The sequence below is a fragment of the Podarcis tiliguerta genome (assembly GCF_965153285.1).
Source record: "Podarcis tiliguerta genome assembly, chromosome: 7".
Classification (NCBI taxonomy): Eukaryota; Metazoa; Chordata; class Lepidosauria; order Squamata; family Lacertidae; genus Podarcis; species Podarcis tiliguerta.
The window spans coordinates 47,871,894-47,884,453 of NC_139540.1; the positions used below are offsets into that span (position 1 = coordinate 47,871,894).

The window sequence follows — 12,560 nt, forward strand, 5'->3', positions numbered from 1 at the left end:
TTTCTAAGAGCCCCAGGCCCCTGAACACACATTTGCATCCTTGAGTATTTTTTTTGGGGGGGGGGCATAATAAGACAGACATTTAGTGAGAGAAACTGGAAGGTGTTATGTGAAATTGTGTACTGTTCCTATATTTCTCTCTGGTTACTGTATAGAAACTTCCAGTTTCAGGAAATAGCATTAACATCAAAGATAGCTGCAATCCTCTCCCACTCTGATAAAGCCTGTCTCCTTCTCATGTTCTGAATGACTGCTTTGTGCAGTTGAAAGACTTTCATAAATGATCCAAACCTTGTACTTGGTCTTTAAATATTTTGTTTAAGGAGCAGATCTAAATGCTATAAAAGTGCTAATTGTCCCTGGATTGCCTGCCATTGCCTTCTAGGTCTTCTCTGAAATACTTGTGTCAACTGGACTGGACTTTCTTAAATGCTTTGTTTCCTGCTCATCTGTATCTCAAGTCTACAATTTTTTGCACTCTATGAAATATATTTTTTAATGTGGTGCATTTGCTATCCTTTGATTGTAATTTATTTTCCAATGGCTGAAGTCAGCTGTAAAGTTACAGGAACGAGACATTCATTTTCTGGAAGTTCTGACATATTTTAAGAAAGCAACTTGACATCCCATAGAAAATACTGACATGTGGATTGAGCCTGGATGTGGCAAGTTGCAAAATTGGAGCATTATTTCAAAAATAAAAATAAAACCACACTAAAATAATCTGAGAACATCCACTGGCAGTGGCTTTGAATGTGTGTGTGGGATATAACACACATTCCTGTGGATAGAGGATTCATCAACTGTTTCTGGTGCTATCTGTGGCATCTTATTTATCTAGACTGAATGCTTCCCGTTTTATTCTCTGAAATCAGTTCTTAAGAGGCTGTTCTCCCTCACCTCTCTCTTAAGCCATTTATCTTGTCTTGAATAGTTCAAGCAGGTTCTCTCTTCTTTAATCTTTTATTTTTAATCTTCTATTTCTATATTTTCCTTCCTTCCTTGGATCAAATTATCATTCTGATTTGTCAAATTGTGTAGGACACAAAGTATTTGAACATAAAGAATGAGCTGATGTTATAACGCAGAAATGATCTAGAATTCATGTTTCAATCTCAGTCTATTTCACACTTCCTGGTCTTCGCTAGCTTCCATATCAGCTCTGCTTGAAATTCCTGGCCCAGACTGCAGACATTTCCAAGATCCTGGCACTGAATTTCTGTTAAGCACAAGTGCCAGGTACCAAAAAAGAAAGGGAAATATTTCTATTTAGTGTCTGCATATATGCATCAATATAGTACTTGCCATTTTTATTCATGAGTACATTTTACAAGTTTAAGGGAGCTGTTTTTTTAAAAAAAGTTCAGGCCAGTATTTAAAAAACATATTCTAATTCGCCTGTAAAAAGAATACATTCTCATAGTTTCAGCAAACATTTCTGAGAAAGGTTTATATTTATTTATTCATTACCCATCCACCCCAAACTTTTCCCCTGACAGGGACTCAAGGCTGCTTAGAGATATTAAAAAACACATAAAAACCAGCTAAAAACGGGGGGGGGGGGATTAAAAACAATTAAAAATTGATAGAATTAAAACTATATACATAAAGTATATTAAAACCATACAAATAATTACGATAAAAACAGCATGGCACCAGCCCTTTCATTTAAAGCAGCCGGTTCCCAAAAGCCTGCTGGAACAATAAAGTCTCCACCTGCTGGCAGGAGGACCACAATGTGGAAGCCAGCCTAACTTCTCTAGGGAGGCAATTCCAAAGTCTGGGAGCAACTACTGTACTGAGGATAACAACTGCATCCTACCTACTCCTATGCTTCTGAAAGGCCTTATTTAATTGATCACTTTTCCAAGTCAACCATTTAACTTGCTTTGAACTATTCTAAATGATCAGAAACAGAAGAAGCAATCAAGACTCCAGCCCTGCAGAACTTGGCTGGGTCATTGCTGCTTCTGCAGCTGCTGCCACACATGCAGGGTGCAAAGTGAGGCACAGACAGACTGCTGCTGCAGCAACAGCCTGGATCTGGAATGATTGGGCCTGAAGCCATCATATTCCAGGGCTTTTCACTGACTGGCAACAGTAAGGATCCATTTCTTTCCCTATCATTTGATGGGTGGAATTAGAGGGCTGATGTCACTGCAGGAGGTAGCTGGCCACAAGTTGCAACGTGTGTGTTGCAGAAGGGGAGAATTCAACACAGCAGCTCCATCTGTCATAATGTGTAATTCTACTTTCTTTTGTCATTTCTGTCTGGATAAATTGATTTTGAAAACACTCTTTCAGTATGCAAAAGCAGAGTTCACACACACACACACACACACACACACACACACACACAGAGTGATCCAAAAATGGTAAGACATAGCTGTTTCTCATACATTTAGGAGTTTCCTGGTCAACACGGTCAAGTTTGTAATATCTACTCTGAATTATATTTGTCTAAATCAGTCTCCTTGATCCCTAAAAGTATGTGCCAGCTGTGAGTCACTGAATATTGTGCAGCATTCCCCAGTATGTGTAAAATAATGCTTTGTAATTGTAGCCTTGGCTATTGGAAATCTAGAAAAAGACAGACCACACGCAGAACCTCTTCACAATTAAATTGTGTTAAGAGTGCATATTCTTAATAACTGTCCTGTTACTGAATCACAAATAGCAAAGTATCCTGTTGTTGAATCACTCCAGGATCTATCTAATTTACTGTTATTTGTGTGGATTCCAACAAATAAGAAGCAAATAAGATATATGATTTGGTAAAGGCATAATTTGCTGTAGATTGTCATATTAAATAGCTTAACATTCATAAATATTAATAAAGTATATTGGTTCTGGTGACACAAGAGTAGAACATAATGAATGTGTCCTCAAATCAGTTGATTATATAAACATACCACTCTTTTTTGGCTCATTTTGTTTTTGTGTTTCTTTAACAGCTAGAATTGGCCTGGATCTCCCTAGACACTTCTGAAGGGGCCTGACTGCAACAACCAGAAGGCATTGCCAACTGATCTGTTTGTGGGGCGTTTCCACCCACCCCTGGCATGCCCAAAGTAAATAAATTATCTAGACTGCAACTGCACATGGCCTATACCGTACTCATATCTTTTCTTCACAAAACCACCTGATCTTTGGAAATACAGCGGTACCTCAGGTTAAGAACTTAATTACCACTGTAAATGTTTTGCATGAGAGCGTGTGGCGCTGTGGGTTAAACCACAGAGCCTAGGACTTGCCAATCATAAGGTCAGCGGTTTGAATCCCTGTGACTGGTTGACCAGCTCCCTGTACACCAGCCAATAAAGCGAGATGAGCACTGCAACCCCAGAGTCGGCCACGACTGGACCTAATGGTCAGGGAAAGGTCTCTTTACCTTTACTCATTTCTTTTCTTCACAAAACCACCAGATACTTGGAAATAAAATTGTTAGGGAACTGTCATCAGTGCCGGAGGGAGAGAGCAAAATCCAGAGGGATTCCAGAGAGCGTCCCGGGATTGGGAGAGGCAGCCCATCTTTTGGGGAAGAGAATCAGTGTAGCACCAGTGGAGAAGGGGGGCAGATGGGGGAAGCGGCAAGGCGGTCCCATGACTCCTTGCCAGGGACCAGCGGGGAGAGTAGGGGTCCTCCGCTGCCTACACCCTCCTTGCGCAGAAGGCTTTCGCGCAGAGAGAGTAGGAGGAGACTAGGCGTCAAAGAGCTTCTTTGCTGGAAGAAGTTTAAGAAACGCCCACTGACGGATTCTGCCAGCGATTGAGACAGCCACGGGTGAGTGGCTGTCCGGACAGAAAAAGTTCACGCAGGCAACCCAGACAGGTGTTTGCACCGGCTTACGCACGAGCAACCCCTAGAACCATTACATAAATGTTTTGTATGAGAGCAATAAAAATGCTGCACTGATCAGCTGCTATTACCCCACTAGGAAGTGCTGCTTTAACTAATGCAGCTACACTATTTAATAACAATAATAATAATAATTTATACCCCACCCATCTGGCTGGGTTTCCCCTGCCACACATGCATTTGGGATCATATTTTTGAAGGGTATGAAGTTTATATGAATTTATGAATAAAGACAGTTTTTATATTTAATTGTGAATAAATGCTATTTACTTAAGGACCACAAAGAAGACATTTTAGCAGGGAAAGTCTGCTATATTCTGTGTGCTTGAACAAACTTTTGAGTCTTTGGAAACGTGCTCAAATTAGCAGCTTGGCTTAGATCTGTCTGGTTTTCACTTGGGTCTTTGATTTATCATCCTGCTGCTAAACTGCTGTAAAGAATTTGGAATAAGATCAATTCTGTTCAGCTTTAGCATTCCTAACATATCCAGGAATCATTTGCTTTTAATTACCACTCAGTTCAACCATATTAGTAGTATAAATGTGGCTTCCACATCCAATTCTGCAGCTTTATCAACTTAAAAATCTTCAAGGTTCTCTTATTTTTCATAGATGCCTTAATTATTTTAGCTGTGTTTTTATATTTTAAAATAATAATAAAGAGGAAATGAAACAAGCCTTGCCAGACAGATTCTGTACAATACACCTGATTCACTTCAGAGGTGATTTCCTCACCCAGCACACTATGTGACCATAAAAGCCTTAAAAAAAACAAGTTGATTTAATGTTTCTGTTTATGCACGGTGTCCAGTTTCCAGAAGAGTCTGAGACTAGTGGTTTTGAACTCAATTAAGCATTTAAGCTCATTTTCAGCTGAGTCCCCGTGGACTGACAATTAGAAAAGGAAAGAAGTTCAAAGGAGAAAGGTTATAACCTCATAGCTCTATATTTTGTGTGGTCTCAAAATGCATCCTATGCTTTCATCCTTCATATATTTAGGAAAGCCATTACAACCTATAGCTAAGTTACACAAGGGGTCAAACTGCACATGATGTTCAGGTGTGTAAATGTTTCTTTGAGAGTTGTTGTTGCTTTACCCAACGCAGTTGTGAGAAGCTGTAAACTGATGTGGAAGTTTGCACTGGAGGACATCTCTTTCCATAGTAGGTATTTTTCCTTTCCAAATTGTTCTCTGCAAGCTCTTTGACACCCAAGAGGGGAATATACAAATGCAAATATCTTCTCATCCATGGCATCCCCCCCCCAAAAAAACACACACTTGGGGGCAAATTATTATTATTACAACAACGTAAAAATAAATTACAGTAACATGACTAGGGTGGGTAATAAAAAGATGTCACAGGCAGCAAAGACCAATGTCTTCAGCATAAAACATAAACTATACATTGAAGGTGTCAGACACACTTCTGTAGGGAGGAAATTATGTAATTTAGGGCCTGCCACAGAGAATGCCCTCTGCTGGGTCACCCCCATCGCCAAATGAGGGTGGCCCACATCCACTGATCTGAACATCCAAAATGTTCTGTAGGAAATGAAGCAGTCTTTCAAATATTTAGAACCTACATCATTTAACATTCTAAATACTAACTAGATTAGACCGCTGTGGAAGTGATATGCTCCCCACTTGGTTTTGGGTTAAATAAAGCTCCCCCCCCCCACAAAAAAACCCACAGGGGAAACCAAAGTATTCTAGTCCCATAGTCATGTAGAAAGTATTATAGTCATGTATATTCATGTCTGCATTAAAATCAGTATCTGCATCGGGCCCCTACTGGAAACAGAATGCTTGTCAAGATGGACCTGGTCTGACCAGCCAGGAGGTTCTTCTGCTTGTTTCTCATGAAATCATAGCCATTGTGACTTTGAATAGAAGAATACAAAATGTAAAACAGTACTTAAAAGTATTCTGTTGAAAAATAGATTGCATTTCTCTTGCTGACATTCTTTCCTAACTGACAGAAGAAATCTATTTCACCACAGATAGGTAAATATTTTGCATGTCCATTCAATTGTGCTTTATTATGCGAAACTGGTTACAAGCACGGTCACTGCTGCAAAAAATAATTGAAAAATAAAGAATTCTTAAGCTAGAATTGACCCAAAACTTTTCTTCTGGAACTAATTGATGACAGCTAAAGTCTCGAATGTGGTTCCAATTGCTATAGGCATTCCTTTGAGATGCCATCAGAAAAGATGTGCAGGCAGCCCCACTGCAAAACTGCAGCACTCTGCTTCAATCCCTCTTTCCCTCTCTCCATTCCTCAGATTTACACATGATTTGCTAATGACTTGTTTCTCTCCTAATGCTCTAAACTAGAACCCCTGCTCTTTTGTTGTGGCTATATCACCCCCATTTTATTTCCCAGCAATGCTTTCTTTGCCTATCTTCTCAGTAACATTCGCTTTCTTCAGTAGAATTCTCCACTCCCATCGTTCAGCCCGGACACTGAGGTCCAGCGCCGAGGGCCTTCTGGCAGTTCCCTCACTGCAACATTACAGGGAACAAAGCAGAGGGCCTTCTTGGTAGTGGTCCCCACCCTGTGGAATGCCCTCCCATCAGATGTCAAGGAAATAAACAACTACTGTATCTGACTTTTAGAAGACACCTGAAGGCAACTCTGTTTAGGGAAGTTTTTAATATTTGAAGTTTTATTGTGTTTTTTATATTCTGTTGGAAGCAACCCAGAGTGGCTGGCGAAACCCAGACAGATGGGTGGGGTATAAATAAGTAAATAAGTAAATAAATAAATAAATTATTGTTATTGTTATTAATCTTTTGTTCTGGCTTCAATTTTCAAGAGATATCATGGCACATATCAAAACTGTTACTTCTAGAGGTATAGAGGTACCTCAGGCAGCAAACAACAACAGGAAGACAAAAGGGAATGACTTATTTGAATTCAACTAGCACAGAGGTGATGTATCTAAACCATGAAGTATGAAATGGTCATTTGCAAACTTGGACAAATAGAAATATTATCCAGAGTCTGTGTTCCTTGATTTTTATTCCCTCCAATCTTGATCAGGACATTGGAGGCTAGACCTTAGTGGCATGGTTCTCACTCCAGGACAACTATCATATCAGCAATTCCAAAGACAATTCTTATGTCCTTCTGTTATACCCAGCTTCATCTTTATGACAAAAGGAAGTTCCAGGTGCTAGTGTTAGGCTTATCTCAGTGTGAACCATTATGCACTCACTGGCTGCAACCTCAAAAACCATGAAAAAAATAGCTACTGCTCACTAGTTCATTTTATTATCTGGACCCAACGCATTCCGGCTTCAGGCCCAACTTGGCACCAAAACACCTTTAGTTGCCCTGGTTGCTGACCTTTATTGGGAAACGGGGAATGTGAACCCCCTGCTTCTCCTTGATCGCTTGGAAGTTTCGAATACCACTGATCATGGAAAAGATCTATGGGTTGGGAGTTGAACGGTATGGTGGTTCCACACTTACCTGCAGGGTTATTCTGAGAGATATGCATTTGGGGGATTCCTACTCAGGCCCTTATCAATGTATCAGTGCTGCGGGGTCTCACAGGGTTCATGCTTTTTAATATATGAGGCTGATGGGTGAGGTCATTGGGGGAATTTGGGGCATGGTGCCATCACTATGCAGATGATTCCCAGGTCTATTTCTCCTTACCATCTGAATCAGGTAAAACTGCAGGTGTTTAACAGATGCCTGAAGGTTGTAATGGGGTGAATGAATCCCAACAAGATGGACATTCTGTTGGTGGGTGATTGTGTCCAGGAATTGTGTTCTAGATAGGGTTGCACTCTCTCTGAAGGAAAGGTATGTAGCATAGGGATACCGTTTTGTCATTTGAGGCTCAGGTAGCATGGAGTGCCTTTTTCCAGTTCCCCCTTGTTTGCAAGCTAGAACCATTCCCAGATTGCAATAAACTGGCTACAATAAGCCATGCCCTGGTAACCTCTTGATTAGATTATTGTAATGCATTCCAGGTGGGGCTATGGTCCACAAGCTGCCAGAGTTCTGAATGAAGCAGTTTACTGGATTTTAAATGAACAGGTAAATAATACACTATGAATTTGGTAGCATAAAATATGAAGAATATAAATTAGTAAAAATCTTAGTGGATGTACACTGAATCTGCAAGTGCTCAAAAGCAATGAATTAGGTAAAGTTTTATTTGCTTCTTTTTATCAGGATTTTAATGAGCGTCTGCAGACCACACAACTGTGTTGTGACCTTAAGCTACTTTTACCTGACCTGCAGATATACAAGATTTCTAGTAAAACATAAAAGCAAAGCAAAATAGTCTCTGAGATGGTTGGCTGGTCGGCTGGAATAGTTTCCAGACATTCAAGAAAAATTGAATATATTCTATTATTATCAGGAACATTTCAAAGTGCATGGAAGCTTGGAAGGGCACAGGCTAAGGAAAAAGATGGGAACTTTATTACTTAAGAATCTGTTTGCCACAACAATACTTAGAAACATATTGAAGTGTTAACAACAAGATACTATAGTTTGGTTAAAGGAGGAAGTACAGCTTTGAAAGACAAAAGACGTAATACAGGGGTTGGGAAGCTCTGACCCATGAGCCCAGGCAAGCTAATGTTGCCTGTTGGGCAGTTTTGCCATGCCCACCTGTCACTCACTTGGCATTGTATGATGTCAGGTACAGGTCATGTAAAGCTGCGGCTCTCAAAAAAAATTGGGATGCAAGTCATAAAGAAGCAGCAGTAATAAGGGATGTGAGAGGGCATTGGGCAAAAGCTGTGAAGGAAATAAGACTCATGCTTGTGGCATATGAAGATATTTGCATGAGAATTTTTGGCTTAGGTATTTGGGGCATTTCCTGCAATAAAGGGATACTCTTTGCATGTGCCTTGGAACTGAAAACCGAAATGTTCACATACCTTAGCATTTTGAAGAGGGGGCTGGTAACTGGATGGACGATAATACATCCTCTGAGCAGGATCAGTGTGTATGTCTCCAAGAAATAGCTCCTCGACCAAGTGATCTAAATTATGGTGAAGGTACTGTTTCTCTACACGGATTAGTTGAAGCTCATGCATAGCAAAATTCAGTGCTCTGGTGCATTCGTAGCCATTTTCTTCTCTCCATAAATCGTAGCTCACATTCTGCTCCCAGGCTTTATCTTCTGGTACAAATCCAGGGCATGTGCGGTTCACCAACTGACTTAGTCTCTCAGCCACTGCCTCACTATGGCAGATTATCTGTATGTTGTGCAGCTGGTAATCTGCTTCAGTCCCTCCTCGAATGATCCAGGATGCTTGGCGAAGGCGAATTTTGCCACGGATAACTAAGGTATAGATTGGGTTTGTGCATCGGTTACCTCTGTAGTAAAACTGATAGGCCTTGAATGTATTATTGTGGTAGAATCTGTAGGATCTAGTGATGAATTCTGGGCCCGACCTTACTTCACAACTGTAACCAAATTGCAAATAAAAGCATAAGCTTAATGAGGTGTGAAATGAAGTATATCAAAGTAGTCAATAAGAAGATGACAGCACTAATAACACATTTAATTAACACCACAATATTCGCAATAGTGAACCAAAATAGTAATTTTTCTCATCTTCCTTTATTTAACATTAAGTTTCTGGTTTCATTTTTTAAAAGACATTTTAAAAGGTGTATTAGTTCTATGCTGCATTTGATATTTTTATTTTCATTTTATTGCTGACTTCCTCTTTTCTCCACATTTAGTGTATCAAGTACTTAGAATTGTAAAGGTAAAGGTAAAGTGACCCCTGACCATTAGGTCCGGTCGGGGACGACTTTGGGGTTGCAACGCTCATCTCACTTTACTGGCCGAGGGAGCCAGCATACAGCTTCCGGGTCATGTGGCCAGCATGACTAAGCCACTTCTGGAGAACCAGAGCAGCGCATGGAAATGCTGTTTACCTTCCCACCAGAGCGGTACCTATTTATCTACTTGCACTTTGACATGCTTTCGAACTGCTAGGTTGGCAGGAGCTGGGACCGAGCAACAGCTCACCCCATCATGGGGATTCAAACCACTGACCTTCTGACTGGCAAGCCCTAGGCCCTGTGGTTTAGACCACAGTGCCACCTGCATCCCTACTTAGAATTGTAGGCAACTCTATTCCAAGTGCTGTCAAGGAAGACATAGATTTCCCCCTACAATACTATTATCTGTTCACTTTTGCCACCAGGCAGGCACTGGTGGATCAAATGCTACTGCTGGCAGTGGCCAGAGTAAGGCCCTGAAATAGAGCATTATGGGTGTGAGGCAGTGAAGGGTTAGCCATGGAGCTGCTGAGCCCCAGGCTGTTCCAGGCCCCCCACATGCACCAACCTGCAGCTGGCACAACAGAAAATAATGGAACCAGTCCCCCCGGCTGGCATGAGCTGGCAGTGCTTCAGATATGACAGCTGTTTTGATGCTCCTGGCCAGGGTTTAGAATTGCTTTGCCTATCATACTTAGAGTAGACCCATTGAAATCAATGGCACTTAAGGTGACTTCAGTGACTCTACCCTAAGCGTGAACATGTCTGGATCCAACTTAACGTGTTTTTTTCCTTCTTCAGTTTTTCTTAAATATGTATATCTAACATGAATAAGCTTCTGTCAAAGCCTCTAGACCTGAAGATAAATATTCTCATAAGCTCAATAGCTTTTCAATGAGCCCCTTCCTGTTTTATTTCTGTGTGACAATGCAGTTATGTTTCTTAAGAGATAGGCAACACTTTTAATATATTTCTACTTCCATGGTGATAAAATCAACAAGGAAAAGGAATGACCACACCTGCCTGGCTTCAGGCAAGCAAAGTAATAAACAGGCTTTAATGTGTTTATAAAATAAACCCAAACTAGAACATCTGAAATATTTGTGTAAGGCTTATAGTTGCTTTTAAAAAAAAAGGTTTTTAAGCTGAGCTCTTCCTAGTCTGCTTGCTTTCTGCAAGTACAACAGACCCCTCCTAAGTGATGGGAGCCCAACTTCTTCTCCCTGACGTTCCAGTGATATCTGTGGTGGATTTAAGTGAGGATTACTGCTTACTCAAACACTATTTTTATTAACTTCAGTGATGGCTTTGCCTGAATAAGGACTGCAGGACTGGGCTTGAAGGGAATCTTATATCCCAAGGAGCCTTCCTAAGAAAATAATTGCGAGTACACAGCTGTATATTTGCAAGCTGAGACTACAAAATAAATACCTCTGCCTAACTGAATGTTTGTGATCTCAGATAAGCACTTGGGCATGCTTGGGCTCGTCAGCTAAAGCTTCATAATTTCATTTTGTTAATGAACTTTGTTTTATACACATGTCACATGATACAGTAATAAAGGCAAGGATTTATTCACTCGCCCTTGCAAGCGGTCTGAATAAGCAGATGACATATGAACATCCTATGAATAGGCTGGCAATTTTCAACAACACTGTGGTTTCCAAAGTAAGGAAGACTGAAACGCCTTACTGTTTAAAATACGGACAATAGCCACAAAATTATGAAGGCTCACTTTTGTGGCCAGGAAAGCTTCTGTGTCCATAGGAGAAGTTTTCAGCTTTCCTCTCAATAGCAGACCCCCCCCCCCCCCAGCTACAATATAAACTGCTTTAGAAGCATTTTTTAGTTTAGGGAGGCTGCTATATTGAAAGAGAAAGAAAAGACAAAAGCTCACTGTGTACATTAAACTAGCTGTGAGTTTAAGTGGATTATAGCCTACCAAAATATTAACAAAGCTGTACGGTATGGTGTCCTACTTTTCTATGTAGCTAAAGTACTTGCCTTCTGACATTAATGTCTACCAAAGCATTTTAGCATGTTTTCTATATAGTACCATCATCGTGTTTGTCGGCAGTCTTACCCGGTGGAGACCCAGTGTCCCTCGATAGTAGGAGGCATTTGCACAGTAATTCGGGCTCCATTATGAAGATGTTTCAGCATGTGAGGACACTGTGACTCCTTGAAAGTTCTCCACGCGCTCTTCTCTAAGGATCGAGGGTGTGACCTGCTGTCTGGATGAAGAAGTGCAGAACCTTCTCCCAGCCCTGTGAGAAATCAGAGATCGCATAAGAAATAAATTCTGGTGAATTTGGAGAACTGTTTGCATATAATGACTACAAATAGCTTTGCTCGCTAGTAATCTTCAGATGTGAAAGACTCCTTTCATGAATGGGTTTTGTACATTTGATGTATTTAGGGTAGAGTCCCACATTGTGTTCCTGTGCATAAGCACTCAAGTAGGAGGATCAGTGTATTTTATTATATTAAAAAAGACATGGAAATTGAAAGCATGTAGAATAGCTTCCTACTGACAGTGGAATATATACCATATATCTATGAGAAAACTTCATGCAAGCGAAAATGCTTTATTTGTTGCCACAGATACTTACTTTATTTTTTTAACAGTTGTATTTTTTTAAAACAACAACAACAAACACACCCTAGGATTATCAATAACAGCATTCTGTTTATCATTTCAGAAGGCGTCAAACTCCCCCCGCCCTTCCTCTTCAAAGTTATTTACTAAACAAAGTCCCCAACTGACCTCAATTGGCCATCAATTTGCTGAACAGCCAGGTCCTACATCTTTCTATACCATTTCTTTAGTTTCAGAATTTGTTTCATGTTCTAAAATTGTTGGAAATCTAATTTAATATGCCAGATTTAATGTATACATATGATTTTTAATACATGAAAGAATCAGACAAAGA

General features: G+C 40.4%; 1 protein-coding gene across 1 annotated transcript in view; it reads right to left on the reverse strand.

Moving 5' to 3' along the window:
* The window catches only part of APCDD1 (APC down-regulated 1), a 39,424-nt gene that overhangs the window by 19,184 nt on the left and 7,680 nt on the right, over window positions 1-12,560 (reverse strand). The window contains exons 2-3 of the mRNA XM_083450166.1: window positions 11,711-11,894; window positions 8,769-9,300 (exon numbers count right to left, since the gene is read on the reverse strand). Of these exons, the coding sequence (XP_083306292.1) occupies window positions 8,769-9,300; window positions 11,711-11,894 (716 nt within the window). The remainder of the gene's footprint in view (window positions 1-8,768; window positions 9,301-11,710; window positions 11,895-12,560) is intronic.